Here is a 23818-nt window from a genome sequence, read left to right on the forward strand (position 1 = left end):
TGGCTCCCCTATTTAAGAAGATAGCATCAACTTTTTTTTTAATCAGTGGTGCCCCTTTGCTTGAAGACCAATGTCTGCCTGACCAATTTCATGAAAAATGTGCTTTTCATTCATATAAAAGAAGATCTAGATGGGGATGGAGGCAGGTATCAAGTTTTGTTCATAGTTGGATGGGACAATAAGGTCTAAAAAGTACTCTGAATTGTACAATGGTCCTTTGGAAATCTTAGAACAAAATTATAGTTGGTTTTCCTTTTGATTAAGTAATAGCTGCATTAGCAATTTTAATTGGATTACTAATTAGACTCAAACCTGTGTGTGTGTGTGTGTGTGTGTGTGTGTGTTTCCAGATTGCTAAATAATTCAGCTGGAATGGCTTGAATATGGATTAAAATCTGCCTTGATACATTACAAGTGTTGAGTTATCTTACTTCACAAAAATATTTCCTTTTGCAATTGGGGAAAGAAGCATTCTTGAATTTTTTGTCCTCCTTGTGTAATCAGAAAGTAACCACATTGTGCAGGTAACAGCAGTCTAACTTTCAAGTTTAAAAGTATTTTAAAACAGATTCCTAGAATTACTAATAGTAATCAGTTTACAGAGGGTGCCACTTCTTAAAAAGTTAACCTGGTTTTGTACTGCTATAATTAATGCTGTGATTGTTGATTTTAAAAAAAAAACACTGCTTCTTAGAAATCCAGTTTATCACTGGAAAAAGCTAGATCCTGTTAGTGCAAATTGAGTAATGACTTAAATATATTTTGCATAACTTTTTATCATTGTACTTTTTTTTTTTAGTATTTTGGATACGTTTTTCTTTGCTGGCCGTAAGGAATGACAACATAGATCAAGCACCTGCAGTTCCAGGCATTAATTTTTTTTTTTACAGTGTCAGTCTTCACTGTCCCATGTTCTTCAATGAAAAAAGTTGAATTCACGTCTGAGGCCTTGTTGCTTTTTCTGTTTTGCTGCCTTTACAGGGGCACAGTTTTTAAAGTGCCATATTGCTGGCAAACTCTGCTCATAGCCTGGAGTTCAATCCTGATGAGGCTCAAGGTGGACTCAACCTTCCATCCTTTCGAAGTCGATAAAATGAGAACCCAGATTGTTGGGGGCAATATGCAAATAATGTTTCTATATCGTAAACCTCTCAATAGAGTGCTGTAAAATGCTATGGTTTACTATATAAGCCAATATGCTATTGCTAATGCTATTCTTCCAGGACCATTGGCAATGCATACAAAAATCAGTTTTCCTCCACAAAGACAGCCCTGTGAGGTTAGGGTTTAAGGGAATGGCTACCCAAGAGTGCTCCATTGAGATTCCATAGCTGACATCTGTGCTTGAGTTTGTTTGATGTTAGATAGCTACATCACTTCTATAGCCTTTTGCTCTTCGCTAATTCAGTGTAGTAGGAATCTGTATATGTAGATTAGGTAATTACTGGTATTAACTAAATATATTTGCCTTACAATTAGCAGAGAGTATTATCTGGAAAGAATCAAACTGCTGCTACAAGATAAACAAGCCTACAATATACTATGCAAGGAATACAAGTGTGTATAGCTTTTTATTTTAAAACCTAAGTATTGTAGAAAAGCAACAGTTTATCTTGGACAGTTCTCTTTTCTCTAATGCTGTAGTTAGAAAACCGCTTTGTAGCTTGACAGATCTGTCCTTGAATATATTCAATTTAATCAAGTGAATGGAGCAACTGAGTATATTTTTAAAACTTTGGGGTTGCCGTTGCAGGACTGGATATCGGGTTCTGTTTCTACTTATGTGTCAACAGAATTTAATAAGACTTAGAATATTAAATCACCCTTAGTATGTAGCTAAGAGATAAGAGCATTTGGTAATTAGAAATACTGATGAAACTTAACAGCCAGAATTTATGACATGGAGATTGAAACCACTGTGCTGAGCTCTGCAGCAGCCTCAAAGGATTCCTATTGTTCCTAACCGTTGGCTTTACTGGCTGATAGGTGGAATCTTCCAGAATATCTGTGTTGGGAGACATTGCATTCTATAGATAGACAAATCAAAGTAGTGTTCTAGTTCAATAGTGTCCAATTTTGGCAACTTTAAGACTTGTGGACTTCGACTCCACAAGTCTTAAAGTTGCCAAAATTGGACACACCTGCTGTAGAGGTTAAAGGCAGGATCCTAGCCTTTTTACAGCCTGTGACTATAAATTCATTCTAATTTTAAAAGAGTAAAATTTTCTTCTAACCATGTAGACAAAGAGATGTTACCTTAAAATGCTATTTTTCTTCAAAAAAGAAAGGCTTTGCTTTCTGCCATATGAGCACATATCTCAGTTTGTTTAATTAAGTCTGGCAAAAATCAGGCAAAATTATAAAGCAGGAAGAAAATTTACCCCATAGGCCAGCTCACATGTGCTTTCTTTTATTTGCCCGTTTGCACAATTTAGCTTTAATAGTATCATCCAGATATATAAAGTCAACATCCTTTAAATTAATCGTACATCAGTTGACAATGCTCTGCTCTTTCCTAGCCTTAACAGTCATAATCTAGGTTTGTATCAAGGTTATTCACTTCACTTTGGAGTGTTTAGTTTGGGAGATTCCTTTTAAGGATTTAGGATGGGCTCTATTTAAACAAGGAAAAGAAAATTTCAGTTGATGTAGTCTCAAAGATAACGATAATCTGGTATCATGTGTTAGAAAGGATCGTAAGTCTTGAGTTAAGAGTTTATTTTATTATTAGATACTGATTTATGCTCCGCCATGTGGTTAATAGGGTGGTAAGATATTATTTTGTTCTGTTCAAATGAGAAATACAACATAGTTCTTGACCACTGAAACAGTGGTGGGATTCAATTTTTTTTTACTACCAGTTCTGTGGGCGTGGCTTGGTGGGTGTGGCAGGGGAAGGATACTGTAAAATCTCCAGTCAGAGGTGTGGTATTTGCCGGTTCTCTGAACTACTCAAATTTTGTGCTACCGGTTCTCCAGAACTGGTCAGAACCTGCTGAATACCACCTTTGCACTGGAAGTAGCTGAGGATTCTCTGTTTTCTTTTCAGTGTAAAAGTTTCCTTGCTTACGCTGAGTGCATTTTCACTTAAGACAAGAAAGCTTTATCCCCCATTTTTTGTCTGATTATACAGGTAGTCTTTGACTTAAAACCACAATTGAGCCCAAAATTCCTGTTGTTAAGTGAAACAACTGTTAAGTGAGTTTTGCCCCGTTTCTTGCCACAGTTGTTCAGTGAATCACTGCAATTATTAAGTTAGTTGAAGGGTTGTTAAGTGAGTTTAGTTTAGTTTAGTTTAGTTTACTTTATTGTCATTGCACGTCGTACAACGAAATCACACACCATCTTCAGGGCACATCATGGCCATGAAAATAAACACAAACACACATCCTTCACACTCCACACATTGAACCGAAAGCTCCCAACACCGCACCAACACTACACTATACAGTAGAATTCAAAAGAGCTAATGCCCTGGGATAGAAGCTGTTTTTCAGCCTATTTGTCCTTGTTTTTATTATTCTGTACCGTTTGCTAGATGGTAATAGTTCAAAAAAAGGATTCCCAGGATGAGATGGATATTTGAGAATGTTTTGAACTTTCTTAAGGCAGCGGGAACTATAAAGCTCTTCCAAAGAGGGGAGAGGGCAACCCATGATCTTTTGGGCAATGACAACCCTCTGGAGTGCTTTCCTATCTGCCACTGTGCAATTGGCAAATCATACAGAGGTGCAGTAAGTTAAGATACTCTCTATGGTGCAGCGGTAGAAGGTCACCAGCAGTTTTTCATTCAGTTGTTGTTTTCTGAGAAGTCTCAGGTAGTATAATCTCTGCTGGGCCCTTCTTGACCAGTGCTGCAATGTGAGCACCCAAGGTCAGGTCCTCTTTTAGGGTAACACCCAGAAACTTAAAACTGGCCATTTGCTCCACTCGGTCTCCATTGATAAGCAAGGGCTGGATGTCTGAACTGTTCCTTCTATAGTCCACTATAAGCTCCTTGGTCTTATTGGTGTTGAGGACCAAGTTATTGTCTCCACACCATGAAAGCAACCAGTCTGTCTTCCCCATTGACTTTGCTTGTCAGAAGGTCGCAAAAGGGGATGGCACATTGCAAACTTCATAAATATGAGTCAGTTGCCAGTTTGGATCACGTGACCACGGGGATGCTGCGATGGTCGTAAGTGTGAAAAACGGCCACAAGTCACTTTTCTCAGTACTGTTGTAACTTTCAACAGTCACTAAATGATCTGCTGTAAGTCGAGGATTACCTGGAGATGGAATAAGAGTTCTTATGGTTCTATTTTCTGTAACAGTGTGGTGAGTGTGTGAACAGGTAATTAAGCTGTGTTTTGTCTGCTGTCTGCAAAAAAATAAAGTAAAATAAAACAGGCTTTTTATGTGTTGCCTCATCTAAGTTTTAAACAGTTTTGTCTTTGTAACTAGAAAAAAAAAAGTACGAGCATTGACAAGGAAAATTTGACATGTAGAAGATGCTTTCTTGTTCCTAATGTGATACCGACTGACAATGTGTACAAAGAGATTAGCCTTAGGCAGAAACACAGAACACACAAGGGTTATGAGTGAGAGTTGACAATTAGTCACTGTTTCAGGGACCTTCTAGATCAGGGTGTCCAACCTTGGCAACTTTAAGAGTTGTGGACTTCAACTCCCAGAATTCCTCAGCCAGCAAAGCTGGCTGAGGAATTCTGGGAGTTGAAGTCCACAACTCTTAAAGTTGCCAAGGTTGGACACCCCTGATCTAGATATTACCGCAGTCTCTTCCTCATTAATTCACTGCTGCAGCTAAAGACTGTTGCAGATGCTAAAAAAGGCAAATGGTAACCGGTGAAGCATTATCAGGAGCATTGAAAGCAACCATTCCAAGTGAATGCCCTAGTGAGGCATCACTGTTTGTACTTGTGCAGTTTTGGGCACCATCAAAGATTAATAACAAATTGGAATGCATTCAGAACAGGCCTACCAAAATACAAACCTTATGAGAACCAAAGTGACTGAGGGGGAGATACGATATTTTTCAAATATTTCAGCCTCCACAAATTACGGGCAAAAGAATGATCCAACTAATCCAACAGCCGAAACTATAATGTCATATTTGAGGAGATTGGGGTGAAAAAAAATGCATCTGAAGTAGAATCAGAGGATGAGAAATGTGTGTGAGCAAGACAGAGTTGAGGAGGTTTCAACTACAGTCTCCTGTTTCTAACAACTCCAACAAGTAGATTAACTTCCCATGTGTTCTACTTTATTTTTGCCAACCTAAGCTCCAGCAGGACCTGGCTGGCTCTTAGCAATAACCTGAATAAGGCTGTTTGGTCCAATAACTTTGGACTCCTGCATTTTTCAATGTGTTGCTTTATTTTTGGTGACACTGAAATTCCATAGGAGTCAGATCCAGGATCATGAGCAACTGAATCCATAGAGGTGAAAGGAGCAGGGTCTTAGTTAAAGAGGGACTTGTGTGCTGTCCATCATTTTTCCAACCCACCCCCCTTGAAGACTCTGATGGACGCAACAGGAAAGTCCTACTTCCAATATGAATTGCTTACAGTTAGCTTCTCTCAGCTATATCTGTTGATAACATCCTCATAATTTTTTTGCTGCTTTTATTTTCAGATAAAGCAATAAAAAGCTTTTAATATTGCTTTTTGGGTGGTAAAATCTTTCTGAACAGATTTCTGACATGGGTTTATATTGGTGGGTAACTGACCCCCTTGCAGCAAACTAAGACATTTCAGTATTTCTAGGAGTCATAGCATATTCCTGAAATATTCCCCCATGAATACAATAGTTCTCCAATTGTTTCTTTTCTTTTCTTTGCACAGTGCAGTTCTATCAAGTTAAATACTAGTTTTCTCTGACAGAGAAGAAGCTTTCAATTCACATGGAAGTATCTTTAATCCAACTCAGTGTTTTGGATGTGCTGCTCATGAGTGCAAAATTAGCATTACAAAGCAAATAAATGCATGAGGTAACTGCTTATTTTATCTGTTTTAGAATGCAGATTAAAAACTACTGAATTGTAAAAAAATTGTGTTTGATAAGACAACTTCCTATGCAGTTGGATGAAGAATTTAACCAGGATTTGCTTCTGTTCTTCAAGGGCTTGGCCAATCTGTTGGATCAGTCTACTATGTAAAGCTGTGCTTCTTAATTATGTAGGCTTTTTTTATTTAGTTAACAACAGTCTAGAGTGTAAACAAGATTTTTGAGGGAAAAAGTGAGCTGCCAGAAAACAAAAACAAAGCCTTAATAAGGGTTGCTGGAAGGGGGGAAAATTGCTGGTATATGTGAGTTCAAGGCTTGATTTTGGCTTACACAACTTGGTTCACATAGTAATAGGTCATGGGTTTGCATTATATTGGAATGAGATCAAAAGCTTATCGTAGATGGCTTTGAATTAAATCAGGGCTTAATCTGTACTTGTGCATTTTTTTGTGGAAAACACCCATTAAAAATATCAGTTCTTAATATATGACCATGACATGTTCTTTTTGGTTTATGCCCTGGAACAACAATATTTTAAAATATCCCAAAACAACTTCAGCTTTCACTTTTTCTAATGATTTGCTTGCCTCACATTCTTCATTGATAAATACAAATACTTTAAAAGACTGCTTCATTTTACATTGTAGAAACATTCTAGAACGGGCAGGCAACTATGCCAATTTTACAACCTGGCTGACTCAGGAATTCTGGGAATTGAAGTCCACAAATGGCAAAGTTGCCATGGTTGCCCACCCCTGTTCTAGAACATTGGAAAATTTTCTAGAATTTTCCTCCTCTCTGTTTAGTGTTGAGAACTGCATTGATATTAGAAAGTATATATTGTCGTGTATATGTAGCAGTGGAAAACTTTGATAGTAAAGTCAGAAGACCTCTAACATTGAAACACACATCTTCTAAATCCAGCGTACTCTCCATAAAATAGATAAAATAGTGCATCATTTCATCTTGAAGGACAAATCAGATGTCCTATGGAAAAACCTGAAATGAGAAATGCCTGCTCAGCATGAAAAATGGAGTGCTTATGCAATTGTGTGACCATGAAGAACAAGTCAGAGGATATGTTTGACATTCTGCTTGACATTTGTTTTGCTTTGTACTGTTAAAACTTATGAATTCCTACTCAGACCTCTTAACATCTTGCAGTGGGATGCCACCACAGTGTATGAGATCAGCATTTTTCTTACTGTACCTGATAGAGGGAAATACAGGGTTATCACTGCCAACAACATTAAGGTCATTTGCTGAAGAGATGAAAGGAGAAATGCCACACTGTTGACAGAATCTGGATGTTAATAAGAGTAGCATTCTGTGAAACCAAAATTACAGCTGTGATCTCAGACTAATTCTTGTAAAGGCACATCAGTTTCTACTCGTGTTGTTTCTGAGAATCTATAACACTGTTTTTTTAGTATTGTTTAGATAAATGATCCTCTTGCCTCGTCAACGTTTCAAGAAAGAGGCAAGTAAAAACAAAAATAAACATCTGTTTTCCAAGGGGAAGTTCTAGAAGCTTACAATGCCTATTACAGAGCTCAAATGATGTTAAGAGACTTGCTGGGCAATTTACTAAAGCGTATTAAATCAAATATCTTTAAGAAGAAGAAGGAGAAGAAGATCCAGGGAAGCCTAACATCCAGCCAAGCTGGATCCATTTAGGAACATTCAATTAAGCTGCCCATTTTGTAGATTTAAAAAAAAATGATTCAAAAACACACTAAAACAGAAGGTCTTGAAGAAGAGATGAAGGTCCAGAGATCCACAAGACAGCAAATGATCCTGTCTTTAAAAAATTGGGGCCGGAGGGGAGCAGAGAAAGAAGGTCCAGTCAGCCTGACATCTTTGCCTGGGAATTTGCTGAACCAGATCATAAATAGATCGATCTGTAAATATCAAGTCCTTCAAATGAGAACAAATTGGAAAACACGCTGTAGGAACTCTCTTGTGATAAGAGAATCTTAAAAGTCTCCCAGAGATTCCCTCTGCCCTCTTTATACTACCATGTTTCTCATATAATAAGGCCGGGTCTTTTTTTTTTTTGAGCCCCGAAAAAATGGCTAGGCTGTCTTTTCAGGGGTGACTTAATTCCCCTCCCTTGCATCTTCGGGCGGGCAGCGACGGCTTGGATGTTGACCTCGGCGTTGGTGGGGCACTTCGTATCGGGGTCAACGCAGGCAGCACCATATCCGGGTGTGCAACAAAAGTACTTCCTAACGGCAAGCCCCCCCACCATTCCCCCCCATTTCGCATGTTTTAATATAGGCCTTAATTTGGGGGGAGAGGCTTAATTTCATTTCATGCCTATAAAACATGCTGGGACTTTCTATTGGTGGAGGCCGTATTGTTGGAGAAACAGGGTATGCAGAATCAAAGCAGAGTTATTTTGAGTCTCTTTCTCACTCTCCCTCCTTTCTCTAGGCTGAGATGTTATTGACTGTCTCTTTTATCTGATAGTGGTTGCTATATTTGTCAGTGTTGTCTGTGTTTTCATTTACAATAAATATCTTCAAAACAATGCAATATTTATCAAAAGTCAGTAAAATTTGTCAAGTCTTGAAAGACTGATGTTATCGGATTTTTTTCTTCTTCAAGTAACTTCTTTGTTAAATTGTAGGAATATTGTTAACATAACTCATGTCATTTTGGCAAAACATTTAACAAAAATAGACGATCTGATCAGCAAACTTGTTTTTTTTTTAAATAAATTTTATCTGGGTTTTCACAAAACATAATACAAATAAAACATCTTTTTTTTGAGAATAGCATGATCCTGGGTTGCCACTTCTCCCTACAGACACAAACTCAGTTTCATATTCGTCTTTTCCATATCTTATTACTATTTTAACATTTTCTCTATAATTCCCCCCCTTAGTTTTCTCAACTTTGTTTTTAATTATCTCATACCTATCTAAATTCAATTATATATCTTTTTCTAAGTTTCAATGTCTTTCTGATCATTATATTTATACTTTTGTCTGTCCTGTTTCAATTTCATATTTTGTTTTCTCATTAAACAAGTTTTCCCCTGAAGTTACTAATTGGAGTATGACATCTTTTGTATCTTTTAATTTTGTCCATTCAACTCTTATTTAAACTTCAATTTATGCCTTTACAATTTATAACATTCAATATAACACATAAGTTCCAATCAAATTCTGCTTGGTACATTCTAAAAATACACACTATGTTCTTAAAGAGAAAAAATGTATATAACAATAGTAAATAAAACACTTATTCCAATTCAGTTCTATCATTAATGTTAGTTACAATCTTTAACATCTTTAACATTTCTTTTCAATTGAATATCATACTTCCTTAGGAACACTTATAATATTTCCATAATTTTTTCCCCATATTTCTTTCATATTTCTCTTCACTTAAGTTTTTATAAATCATTAATAATAATTAAAATGTTCCCATCCTTTCAATTTCATTCTCTCTTTCTTATTTATTAACAAACATTCCATTCCATTACAGTATTTTATCTATCATTTTAATCACACTTGTTTCATATTTTCTAAGTTTATTTCTATTTCTAATATAACAATACTATCTTATGTACCATTGCAGAATCCCTCTTTCAATTAAATTTCACCCATTATCTCTATGTCTTCTAAACGGGCTTATACCTTTAATCCTTGTATGTTTTCCCTGTTTCTCTATATCTTGTTTCTGTCCTTTATAACTTCTTTTCCTTTCCTTTCCCCCCCTCTTCTTCTCCCTCCCTTTTTTGACCCCTTGTCTCTCTAATTCTAATTCTCTCTTCTGTAATCCATCCACTCTTCTGTTTCTTCCTATTATTGTAATTACTTTTCAGACTATTCTTTTTTTTGGTTGTTTTTTCAAATCTTAAACTTTTCACTCTCTTTCCCCCCCTTTCCTCCCCCCCCCCACTTAAAATTACTTGGTCATTAAAGATAGCTTCTTCTTTGTCCCGCCCTTCTTGTTCTACAAGCATTTCTTGTTGTTTCTCATAGTTCCAGATCTCCATTTCTAAAAATTGAAATATGAAACCAAAAAGCCTCTTCCTTCTTGTGACTCTTCTTTCTGTTTTTAAAGTTCCATTTTCAGTTCTTCCTAGAGTGATGCCATTTTAAACACTTTTAAACAACTACCCAATTGATTTTAGTCATTTAAATCCAATATCCAAAAATCACCAAGTAATCCAAATAATCCAAAGTTGTTTCTTCTTGCTTCTTTTTTCCACTTTCTCTTCCTGGGGTTCTATTATCTTGTTACAAAGTTTCAGTTAGAATGTATCTTTTAGGAATCTTGTTGAAGTTTTGCTGTAAATTCCTTTTACTTGCAGGCAGTTTCCTCCATTTTTCCAGATCCCGCCCTTTTATTCTTTCCTTTTCTCTCCTTTCCTTCTTTTAAAGGTTTTTGAATATCCAAAAGGTTTTTGAATATTTGTTATCCCTTTGACATTTTATTTTCACCTTGAATCTCTATTGATGTCAAAGTGGATTTTTGTCAGTTTCTTACTTAAATCTCTTAGCTGTCAATATGAGGAAGGAAAGAAAAAAAAAGCTAAATCCTTTCCCTTTCCTCTCTCCTTCGCCGCTTCAAAATCTTTTGGGAACAATGTTATTCTTAATAGTTCAAATTCCAGGGTACCTTATGTTATTGCTGTTTCAGTTCAACCCGGTCAACCAAAAATTTCTCTTCTTATCTTCCTCCTGCACGTTCTTTTCTGGTCGAGTTCTTCTTTGAGGTGGCTATTTCTGACCACCGCTGCAACCTCCTTCGGGAAAGGGAGTAATGGCCAGCTGGGGAGGAGAGATGTGGCTCTCCTTGATCCTGCTGGTGGTCTTCCCTCTCTTCACCACCTCTACAGGGTGGCTTAGCCCTGAATCCAGCCGGCTTAGGGCGCTCTGGCAGCGAGCATGAATCGAAACCACGCACGATCGCGGATTTCGGTCCGTCGCTGAAGAAGCTCAACTGGAAGTCCCAGTAAGCTTGTTAAGGGTTAGTTGGATGGCATGACAAATTAATTACAGTAATTCATAGCCAAATCACAAAAGTATGGAAAAAGTGCTGGTCAAGGATTCCTGATTAATCTGAAGGGTAACTGAGTGGATGCTTTGATTGGAGAAAGATTCAATCATGGATTTTGTATTCCTTAATATTATTTATTAATAACTTTTAATGAAAAAGTGAAGAAAAGTACTTGTCAGATTTGTTGACACAAAATTAGTTGGGAAGGTAATCACTTAAGGTTGGGAGAGATCTTGATATGCCAGATACAGGACAAAACTAACATTGAAATTTACCAGAGGTTATTGCAAAGATTTTTATCAAGAAACAGAAATTCAACATATATTATAAAGCTTATTTAGTAAAAGTCCTCTGGATAAAATTCAGACCTTGTTGTGAGTACTAGGTCCAGTCTTGGAACCATGCTGTAAGAAAGATTCAGGTCAAGAAAAGGGCAATTAGGGAGACCTCTTCTGGGAAAAGATTGAATTTTCTTTTTTTTCCTAGCAGATTTTCACAAATGCAGGGTCTGCTTTTTGGATCACTAAATACCACTTTGCACAATCGTCTCCAGGACTTGCATATCTTTGTTGATGGTGTCTTGCCATCTCTGTTTTGGGCGCCTGTGAGGTCGCCAGTCATTGACTTCTATTTGGTAGGTAGTCTTGGCAATGGGGAAAAGGTGCTGCTTTCAGGACATGTCCATACCTGCGGAGCCGGCCTTTTCTCATCTTCTCTATAATTGGTGCCACACCAAAATGTTGTCAAATGTTGTCATTTGTGATGTGGTCAAGAAGGGAGATGCCAGCGATCCAACGGAGCATTTGCATTTCCATGGCATGGAGAAAAGATTCTGATTCGGAGAAAAGATTGAATGACCTGGGTATATTAGCTAGCAAAGAAAGACTGAGAGGTCTTCTCCAAGCAGGTGATGGAATGCCATGTAATAGAAGGTCATGTTATGTTCTCTATAGTCATAGAATAATGGCTTTAAGTTAGAGGAAGGCAGATTTTGATTGACTGCTCAAAAATTAATAACAGTTTTTTCAATGGGAATCAGGTTACTCGGGGTAAAGATGAGTTTTTCTTCAAGGGAAGGAAGGCAACTCTTATACACTGCTTAGATTTGGTTGTTTAAAACAATCTATACATTCATTTAAAAAAAATCTCTCAAGTGTGCTTTAATTTTTGTACCTGCACTGATCAGATAGATGGAATTGGTAATGTGAATGGCTTTTCCCACTTTTACTTTTTTCTGGAAAAAAAAAATAAGGACTTCTTTCATTTTATGCTAGGGTTAAAGTTCCCAAAAATTTTGCATAAGAGAATTTGCTGAACCAGAATAAAAAGTGGTGTGAGGTATGATGTTAATTTTTTTTTACCCCAAAGGCAGTGACAAATGGACTCATAATTTTTTACAGACTTATTCTTAAACAATCAAATGAGTAAGTTACTCAAACATATTTTTTCCTTGTCTTGTGCACATAGAAAGCATTTTCTTCATGTTTTGTCCAGAGTCACAGTGAACTCACAGGAGCGCCAGAGGATCTTTGCAATGTCTATTTGTAAAGCTGGATTTTACAGTAATATCCATTTACAATGTCACATCTTCGCTACACTAAGGGTACTATATATCAAGCAAGTTGGAGAATGTTTGCATAAAGTAAATTCTTAGATGAAAATGATCTGTCACATAATCGTATATTTTCATAAAAAAGGAAAACTTTTATATTAAGTAATTGCATGATACCCATATAAGGAAACACGCAGGTGGATAAGTCAAAATATAAGAAGAGGGCATTTGAGGAAAATAATTTATTTTTATATACACCCTAGGAACCTGTATAAAAAAGTCCAAAATTATAGAATTTGATGCATTCAGGATATGTTTACTTGTTCACAAAGGCAGATAAATGTATTCAGGAAAATCATTCAATTCTGAACAGAAATAAAGTATTGCAGACACTTTGAAACAACATTATATACACTGGTAAAATATTAATGAGAAATAGTTAGCTATGTAATTCTCCTTAAAAGTTTTAATTTAACTTGGTTTTAATTCTGTTTATATTACACCTCTACTTCTCATATTGTGGGAGAATTTTTAAAAAACAATTCAGAAAAAAATTCAGAAATTAATTACTTTCAATATATTACTTTAATTATTTTGAATAAGAAAATAAATTAGAGTGCAAAAAACTTATTTTCTGAATAGATAGCAAAAGACATACTGAAAATGTTTATACCTGGTGTTTCTGATGATGACATCTATTTTAACAAAGACTCATTTTTGGGAAACTGTCTTAAATCTATTTTCCTAAGATATGGATTAAAATAAGATCTTGGTAAAACACAGGGATCAAAGCTGTGCAAATTTCAGGATCTTCATACTGATAGAAACATAAAAGTCTGCTATGATCTAGTAGTGAATCAGATTCTAAAATACTCATTTTACCAAGTTCTCCACAACAGTTGACCTTTTATCCAGAAATTTGAATATCCACTACTGAGGGTTTGCTCCAAGCTTTCAAAAGGCTTGTCATAAAACAATTAAATGGACCACTTTGCCAGGTGCAGACTTACCGTATATGCTGGCGTATAAGACGACCCGGCGTATAAGACGACCCCCCCAACATTTCCACTCAAAATATAGTTTGTTATATACTCGCCCCCTCTTCCGCACGCCTTCCACTTTTGCACTTTTTTTTTTTTTGAGGCACTTTTGTCTACCGTGGAAACAAATCCCGTGAAGCCGAAAGGAGCAGCCAGCCTTCTCCCAGCTCCCAAGGAAACGAGGCTCGCACCGCCCGGGCTCCGCTGAGGTATCCGGCTGGGGCTGTCAGGAGTTGTTACCGCTGGCGCGCTCGCGCGCTCCAGCCCAGCGTTGCCTCGGGAAGGGAAAGGCAAAAAGGAAGAGCGCAGCGGCGCTTTGCAATGGCAGCAGCGGCTCCTGGTTTTGCCTTTCCCTTCCCGAGGCAACGCGGGACTGGAGCCGCGCGGAGCCGCGCCAGCGGTAACAACTCCTGACAGCCCCAGCCGGATACCTCAGCGGAGCTCGGGCGGTGCGAGCCTCGCTTCCTTGGGAGCTGGGAGAAGGCTGGCTGCTCCTTTCGGCTTCACGGGATTCGCTTCCACGGTGCGCAAAAGTGCCTCAGCCGCGGGCAGCCGCAGTGCTTCCCAATTACTATTTGCCGGCGTATAAGACGACCCGGCATATAAGACGACCCCCCCAATTGGAGGCATCTTTTTCAGGGCAAAAAAGTCATCTTATACGCCGGCAAATACGGTACATGTTCTAAACTTGAAAGACCTGATACTCCATTTTGATGTAACACATCTACGAGCATAGAAAAATATAAATGATCCAATGATACAACATGGCAGAACAGTTTCAAATGCAGTAGAAGTGAAACAAGAGGAAGGCAAGTACTGCATTGTTTCTTCCCTCCTCAGCACGATCACTCTATGTCACTCCAGCCCCTTCATTGCAGTTTTGGTAGCTGATCTTGGAGCCTTCCTATTTAATGGATGTTGTAGAAAAAGAGATTAACCACAGGTATCAAAGAAACAAGCTTTTGTGTCTGTTATTAGAAACCTTGGTCCATTAAGACTTACGGTAACTTAACTTCTGACACGGTCATTTTGAAACTGTATTAACACAGCAATTTTGCTCACTCAATACAGTATCTTAATCCAAAATATAACTACGGCTTGTAAGGATTTAATGTGGCTCCTGGGTGTGAGGCCTTCTGTGCTGCATCTCTTGAATTTTCAGAAGAATGACACACTAACAAATGGATAAAGTATGAAGATAATTCTGTGAAAGTCAGTAACTAGCTGGAAGCTACAATTTAATAAGTACTTTGGCATATCTACCTCAGATAGGCTCCCTACATTTCCCTATTTTTTTCTGTGTTAAAAGTGATGTAGTTTAAATCCAGGCTCCATATGGGATTAGATGTCAGGGGAAATAAGTGGAAGCAAGGCATTTGAAATCAATATATTGCCTCTGGGTGCAACATAATACAGCCAGAACTTAAAGAAATATAAGCTGGGAAAGAAATATGGGAACAGAATATGTTTCAGTTTATAAACTGACCTTGGCTCTTACGAAAACATATGGATGAAAAGCAGCAAGAGGTTTTAAAAACTACAAGTCAGCGTCACAGCACAGAGTAGCTACAACAAAAATCTGAATTTTAAGAACCGAAACAGCAGTTCTGTTTGAAACTTCACATGTTATTTACGTTGGAATGGAAGAATATCTGAAATAGTTATTACTTTTTTTTTCAAATCCAGTTTCCATTTGAGGATGTCCCTTTTGATTGATCTGCACTTTGCTTTACAGAAAACTTGTGAGGCAAGAGTTTTTGGTGCTAAGTTTTTCCATGATTAAATTGTTTCTTAAAGTAGTGATGTGGTCTCTGGCATTCTGTCTTTGTTTTCTTTTGGGCCAGCTAAAGGGCAAAACCCATCCATCAAAGACCCACTAGGGTTGACACCCTCGGGAACCTTTGGCTCCTTGGAAAGGGAAATATATATATAAAATCATGAATCTTTCCTAACTTTCTGCCTATTAGTTATCTGGACATGCTGCTTCCAGATTTCCCAGCAAGCATGGTGATCTGGAAGCCAACAGCAATCAGGCTGAATAAAACTTCTGATAGAAAAGGGAAACTGTATGTTGCATTCCTATCTGGTAATGTTATTTCTAGTTCTGTCATTAATCCACTTAGTGAAAAACTAGTCCTGATCATTGATTGTTCATAACAGCACATATATGAGAAATTATAATGCGCAGGGTCATGAATAGTTTCATCTTACATAGCCTTTTGATTTTCTGCACAGGGTTGCTTCTCAGTCTGGCACTGATTTTTTAAGTGTGGAATAGTCTGACGTAGTCTTTGGAATATTCAGCCACATGGATGATATAGATAATGTTTTTCCTTAATGTTAAATTTATGAAAGGACTATCTCGATTGGTTCATAAATTAGTAGAGCAGCATGTAGCCAATAGATGGGATTTCAGGTTTGTTCACAGGAGAGCTGTGCAGTTTTGCTCATGGAGGTATCATCGCTCATATCTTGTAGGGCAGCATCCCGGGTTCAGACAGATAGCATGTGTAGAATTTTACCTGAGTCTGTTTTTAAGAAGAGATTGGACAGCCATTTGTCTGAAATAGTAAACACTTAAGCAGGCGGTTGGACCAGAAGACCTCCAAGGTCCCTTCCAACTCTGTTACTCTGTTATTCTGTTATGTGTTTGTTAGCTGTTTTAGTCTAGCTTCCTATATTTTAAGTCTGGGTCCATCAATTTAGCCTTTTGAGGCAAGCAGCAAATATCCACGCTACAAGTAAATATCTCTTCAGCCTTGCTGCCCAGAGTGTATGAGATCCAGAGGGACTGTGTACCATATTATCTCTGTTACAGCACAAACATCTCTGAAGATAACTAGCTTGTGTGGTAAAATGCATATTATTTCTTTTTTTGTTTGTATATTTCAGCTTTTCCCTGAGAGATCAAGAGAGGGCATATTTCTTAGGGAGACGATCTTTCCTAATTTTATTCCCGTAACAATTTACTTGTGAATAGCTTGAGCTGAGAATAAGTGATAGCCTAAATTATGCAGTGCTTGAGTAGGGATTTGAATGTGGATTACTTTGAACCACATCCTTTGTTTGGAAAACCTACATTTGAGAACATGGAAGTTAGTTAACCATTCTTGATCTAGTATGTTCAAGAATATGAATGAATCAAGAAAAGCCAGTATTATCAACTGAATCAACATAGCCACCTAGACTTGGAGTTAATCAATCAACAGTTTAAAAAAGGTTGATTGGAAACTAAACCTTTCCTTTCATAATACAGTTGAGAAGATATATTGAAAAATGTTAGTTAGATTCAACTGTCGACTCTAAAATGATTTCCTAGTTTCTGGATCAGAGTCCAGTAAGTTGAGTCCTTTTGGAATAAACAACCTGATATCTTACAGATGTTGTGAACTCCAGTTTTTTACAGTTCTGTGCTCCTAGTCAAAATGACTATATATATATCACAATTATGCAATAATAATTTTTTTGTCTCTTACTCTCTTGTTATCCTTCCTTGAAAGTGATACTATTGGTTTCTCTTTCTCTTTCTTCTTTCTCTTTCTTTTCTTTCTTTTTCTTTTTTGTATATTGAGCTCATTGGTATGGCATGGAATAGAATCATGGAGAAGCAAAATAGATAGTTGAACATGAGGTAGAAACTTTTGGAGTGAAGAGCTGAAATAAAGGAAAACTGGGCAAAAATTGGTGGGTCCAAATCCTAAACACAGAGGAGAATTGCCCTATCGAAGGGAGGCATTATAGCTTTCAAGAACAGAATTATATTTTCCATAGTAACGGTCCATCCGATTCATACTGGAATGATACGATGAAATTGGTAGCAATGAAGAAAAAAAAAGATGCTACACATGTTTTAACTCACTGAAATAAAACTAATAGTTTCTCTCTCTCTCTCTCTCTCTCTCTCTCTCTCTCTCTCTCTCTCTCTCTCTCTCTCTGTGTGTGTGTGTGTGTGTGTGTATAGTTTCAGAATCTTTCAGATATTGTCAGTTTTGCCTTCATCAGCTCAAATGCGTCTAGCTTTTACTGACTCCTTGCTCTTTCCCAAGTGATGTTAAGATTGCTATTTATGGGCATTCAGAGTGACATGTAAAACTTTTAAGGAGCAATGATATAAACAGAAACACCAGCAAGAAAACCAAAGTGTAAATATTTTGGTCTTTTCTGTGGCTATCTGTACTGCTTACTCAGAGTTTTACCAAGTTTTCCTGTTTTTTATTGCATAATTCTGACAATTAGTGCTGTCCAGAACCTCATGTTATGTTTAGATTATTTAGAAGTTTCCATGACCTTTGAATTTCTTTGGTGTTGCTAGTGTCTTAAAAACCTCATGGAACTTGTGGTTTGTGCAGTATTTGTGTTTTGGAAAGGGGAGCCTAAAGATAAAAGTCACTGCTTTGCGTTGTCTAAACAGTGTTGATTTAGTAATGTTGTTCAATTGCTTGTATTCCAGTATACCTTGCATAAATGCTGTTATCTGTGGTAGCCAATATATTGAGGCTCAAGCATTTCTCAGGCATATTTATGAGCAACTAAACGTTCTCATTCTAATCTTTAAAATGCAAGTCGTGTGAATTCTACACAGACCAGGACTTCGCAACCAAGGGTGCAACCCAGCCTTCTTTTTGTGGCTTCTGGAATGGTTCCAGATTGCTGCTGGTTTTTATTTTCTAATAAAATAAAGAGCACTTAAAAGTGTTAAAGTTAATGCTTGTTAACTTTAAAAATTACAGTTAAAATACAGCGAAAGCAACCTTTTAAAACTCAAAGTCTGACCCTGCCCTCTTCAAGACCCCAACAGGCTACATTCCCTGTCGGGGCTATGGATTATAAATAAATAAATATATCCTGGGCTGCAAAAGTTTGCTGCTCCCAAGGTAAAAACATTGTTCTTTATAAAGTATTTCTACTGTGTAACCTATTTCGAATCCCTAGCACCGCATTCGAATCCCTAGCACCTCGTTCGAATCCCTAGCACCGCATAATGGAGTGAGCTCCCTTTACTTGTCCCAGTTTCTGCCACCCTAGCAGTTTGAAAGCACGTAAAAATGCAAGTAGAAAAATAGGAACCACTTTGGTGGGAAGGTAACAGCGTTCCGTGTGCCTTCGGCATTTAGTCATGCCGGCCACATGACCACGGAGACGTCTTCGGACAGCGCTGGCTCTTTGGCTTTGTAACGGAGATGAGCACCGCCCCCTAGAGCCGGAAACAACTAGCACATATGTGCGAAGGGAACCTTTACCCTGACTGTATAGCCACTGTTTTGAAAGCATCTGATTCCTACAGATACATTCTCCACAGGTCACTAAACATTGTTAGCTCTCTTTCATGCAAATTTTTAACTGCTTTTGAATTCTGGAAATATGACTGTTTGGGGTTTAAATCCTTATATATTTGGCTATACACAATGCTGCAAACAACCTGATTTTATATGATGAGCTGCTTAGGGGTTTAGGATTTGCATTCCTCAAACATACTGAAAAGCCAGATTGTAGAAGGCTGTAAAAGATACTGATCTGAATATATCTTGAACAGACAGCTTTTTTTCACATTAATGTGATGGCTTGATGCTAATATGTATTTGCTGGGCTTCGTTTCAGTTGTAACAAATCAACCATCAGTATTGCTTAGTGTTAAAAATTCTTCTGAAAAATTTAAAGGGTTGCATGTGACTGTTTTTCAACATTTGCATTTGTTTATGTGCCATTACACCAACACCCACAATTTTGTTTGTAGATAAAGCTTTAAAAACTGTTGTCAACATTGTGTTTTATACATGGTTTTCTCCCCGCTTTGATTGACAGCTAAGGAAAGGGCACATCTTTGTTTTAAAAACAACTGCCAAAACTGAGCTAAACATTTTAAATAACCTGGTAAATTATAAAGCTGTAACTTGATCTGCCTGGAGCCTCCCTAACTGGGATATGGCTTCTCCTTGATTTTTCCCAGGTAGCCTCATAAAAATGCTTTCACTAGGTGAGAATGAGACGTGTATGTAATTTTGGTCCCCATTTATGTTGGCATGCATCTTTGGACAGTTAATCCCAAGGGGATGCAGCCTTACTATCCATGCTTTTGGTATCTCTGCTGCAGGGAGAGCCAAAAAGGCTATGGAAATATATAAACAGTCTAACCATGAGAAGAAGTTATTGAGCAGTGTTGTCATATACTCTTTGCTGGTGCTATATGTAAGTAAATGGCTTACTTAGGTAGGAAAGCTTCAGTAGATCGTAGCACCTGGCTGCTCTTGATGAATCTTGGAAACTAAGTAGGACTGGGCCTAGTTAATACTTGTGCCTTCTGGGAATTCCAGGCTTGGCTGGACTGTCAAAAAGGTATCCTGGAAGATGATAATGGCAAACCACTTGTGTACCTCTGTCAAGGAACCTGCATGAGTGTTGCAGTTACCAGGAACTAAGCTAAGTTCAGGTTGTCTAGATGCATAAAACAGGAAACCCTAGCTCTCAATAGAAAAGATCAATCTATGTTACCTGCACTTTATCAATGGTAGACGAAGGAATGCAGCTTGGTGGGAAAAAAGTGAACTTTATATGATCCGATCTATGTAAATGAAGACCTATTGCCAGAAGCATTGTTGCTGATTCAGATCAATGCTCAAATTACCATTTTAAGTAGTTTATATGATTTTCCTCATAGTATTTATATCTTTTTTCATTTTTAACCATTTAGCCATTTTCATTTTTAACCATTTTCAACACTTCAGTGTTGCCACATAATCACATATTCTTATGCAAACTTCACTCCTTTGATAAAGTGTTGAATCACAATCACTTCTGTGTGATGTTGTATAGAATAAAGTTTGAATACATAACATGTATGTATTTATATTTCAGAAAATGCAGCAGAAGCAGATCTCTGGCTATTGAACAGTTGTACAGTAAAAAGCCCTGCTGAAGACCATTTTCGGAACTCAATTAAGTAAGTTGTTATCCTTTGAATTAGTAGAGATGATTGAAAACTCTTTCCTTGCATAATGTCCATTCTTGTTCAAAGCAGAAGTGGAAAATACCAAACAAAGGTATAATTTGGTGGCAATTGTACCAAAATATTGACATTATTCAGTACTTGAAGGTTCATTAAATTGTTTTCTTTAATAAAATCCTTTAATCCCCTGGCTAAAAAGTCTTGGATATGACTCCAGAAATTCCAAAAATGCCACCAATTTGTAATTGTAATGTAACAGTATGGGACCATTATTAAATACATTCCTGAAGAATAATTATATTGACTTTAATTGATTACAGTTATTTGTATGCTGTCTATTGAAACTACTCTAGGCAGCTTAACAGTTACTTAGAATCTATAAATATTATAATCATTCCAATATTTTAAAAAATCTACTGCTGTCCTCCACTAAATATCACTCTCTAAAAGCCTTGTGGAAGATAATGTTTTATATTTGTTTCCAGAAAGATAAAGTGCTGGAGACTAATATGACCTCAGGGGATAAGCTGCTCTAAAGTGAGGGGTCTGTTACTGCAAATGTCATTTTCTAGATCCCTACCTCAACCCCTAATTACTCCAAGGATGGATACTTGCAGCATACTGTGCTGCCCAGATTGTGACTTTGTTATCTGAGGAAAATAGTTAAGGAGGGCCCAAGCCATAGAGAGCCTTATTAGTTTACATCCAGCAGCTTAGATGGAAATCTACAGCAATCAATAAAAGTAAAGATTTCCCCTGTCCAGTCATGTTTGACTCTAGGGAGTGGTGCTCATCTCCGTTTCTTAGCCAAGGGAACTAGCTTTGTTTGAAGACACTTCCATGGTGATGTGGCCAGCATGACTATCCGCCAAGGCACACGGAACACTATTATCTTCCCACAGAAGTGGTACCTATTTATCTACTTGCATTTCCATACTTTCGAACTGCTAGGTTGGCATGAATCAATCAATGAGTCAATCAGTGCAGGTCTCAAATAAGAGATATTAATCTGCTGAACCAGTTTGAGCTGGTCAGTGGACAAGCAGTTCTGCTCTGTGCCAGATAGAACTTCAGTGTTTTCCTGGATGACATTGCAACTTATAGCAAATTGCACTAATCTAACTGAGAAATGACGAAAACAAAAATTACCATCTTCAATACCTTTGGTCTAGGTGCAACTATTAGATCCAGCCAAACTCACAAAAGGATCTCCTGCTGTTGCTTCCATGTGCTGCTTCAGCAGAAACTGCCAATCTCAGATAATACCCAGTTATATCTCTCAACACCAGGACAACCACATGATGTCACAGAGATCTTGTCACAATACCTGGAGGTGGTTTGGTTCTGGATGGGAAGAACCAAGCTTAAGCTCAACCTTGACTCAAGACTGTGTGGCTGTCAGTTCCTGGTTCTTCTGATATCGTAACTTTTCCACCTTTAATTCTGAATGGGGTTATATTTCACCAGGCAGAACTAGTGTAAGTTGGAAGTTCCCTTTGATTCAGAAAGTAGGTAGCAATTATGGCCAGGAAGATCAGTAGTTAAGTGCTTGATGTGTCAATTAAGACCTTTTCTGCACTGGGAGGTCCTTCTCACAATTACTCATGCCATAAAAGCTAGTGGATTCTATAAAGGACTATCTTTGAAGATCCCTCAGAAACTGCAGTTGGCTCATAATATGGTGGCATGAAACGTTTGAGGCTGAGTTATGATTATAAACAAACTATGTGAGCCACTATGGTTGCCAGTAAATTTATGTGTATAATAAGGTTGTTGCTGGTTGTTATCTTTAGAGCCCTTTCATGGGTTACCTTCCAGTTTTTACCCATCCAATCTGTTATGGCAAGATAGGCATGTTCTGGGTCCTGCCAGCTGGTACACCTAGAGGCAAGCTTTTGCTGTCTTAGCACCTGCCCTCTGGAACATCGTAACTCCTGAGATTAGGATTGCCCCGACCACACTAGTTTTTTTGGAAGGCCTTGAAAACCTGGTTATGTGGCTGGTCCTGGGGTCCTAAATGTATGGAAAGCCCCGTTTCCTGGTTATATTGACCTCTCTGGGTTATAATATCTCTTGGCTGCAGTTTGTGTTTAATTTCTTTTTGTATCATGTTTTGATTAGTTTTATGATTGTTTGCTGCCCAGAGTCACTGGTTTAAGATGGGTAGCTACACAAATTGAATGAATGAATGAATGAATGAATGAATGAATGAATGAATGAATGAATCCCACTTATCTAAGGGACTGACTTTGTCCCATTGTTTCTGTCCAACTGGTAGGATCAACATAGTGAGCCTGCTCTATATCTCATCTTTAAAGCAGTATTATCTCTTCCTAGGAAATTGCCTTGCCTCTCGTGGTGCTCGCCCTCTGGAATAATTACGAGGTTTACATAGTCCCAACCCTTCTATTCTTTACACAAGCCTTGAACTGACCTGCTTTGATTGTGTACAAATGTCTTCATGTTTATTTTGCTTACATTTTAAGAAAATGAAGGCATCGCCCTTTTTGTATTTAGTCTCCCCTAATTGATTTGAATATTTAAAGGACATATAGTATCATAAATTCATCTTTCTCTCTTTTCCTGAACACAAGCACAGCTGCTAATCTGTATTTATTTCTTAACAATAACAGGATAGGTTAAGTTTGGCTAAGTGCTAGCATCTACTGTGAATAAAATATACAGAGAATGGAACAAAGTTAGGTACAAATAAGTTTAATAAAACACTTCATCATGTCACTGCACTGTGCACCAGAGATCCAAGAGATATCATGTATTTGTTTCTGTGTGGCAGAGTGTGTGTCTGTACATGGTCATTGTGAAAGGCTCCTGAAACCAAGAATAGTTTTCATTGGTATGACCAGTAAGGTGATTTTAAACCCAGAAGTTGAATTCCTGGTGAGGCAGAGAACTAGCAACTTGAAATTCTTTACTTCCATAATCTATGGCTTTTTAAGAATAGGATGTCTTTAGGTTCTCTAACTTGACATCCTGATAACTTCTATTTTCATAACTATTGGGATGGGTTTGTGACCTCAGCTTGTAGTAATAAAAGCCAAATCTAGTGAGGCAGACACCTAATAAACCTTGCCTGGTCTTGAAAAATTAATACAAGTAGGACCTCGTTAGGTTGACTGGGAGGTAATTGGTAATTCCCAAGTTTGTAGGCTAAACTAGCAAATTGGGGAGGAAATTCCTAAAGACCATGGCAAATGCTACTTCTCTACTGTTGTGTAAAAAATTACAGGGATATGTCCAGAA

The 23818-nt window shown here is 37.6% G+C and overlaps 1 protein-coding gene across 2 annotated transcripts in view; it reads left to right on the forward strand.

The window, feature by feature from the left end:
- Positions 1-23818, forward strand: part of CDKAL1 (CDKAL1 threonylcarbamoyladenosine tRNA methylthiotransferase) — a 330383-nt gene that overhangs the window by 43232 nt on the left and 263333 nt on the right. For both annotated transcript variants that reach the window (XM_087961383.1, XM_026669980.2), the window contains exon 5: positions 20467-20551. In XM_087961383.1, coding sequence (XP_087817509.1) covers positions 20467-20551 — 85 coding nt within the window. The remainder of the gene's footprint in view (positions 1-20466; positions 20552-23818) is intronic.

The sequence above is a fragment of the Notechis scutatus genome, chromosome 3 (genome assembly GCF_049901735.1).
Source record: "Notechis scutatus isolate UNSWTSFEM ecotype Mainland chromosome 3, rNotScu1.2, whole genome shotgun sequence".
NCBI lineage: Eukaryota > Metazoa > Chordata > Lepidosauria > Squamata > Elapidae > Notechis > Notechis scutatus.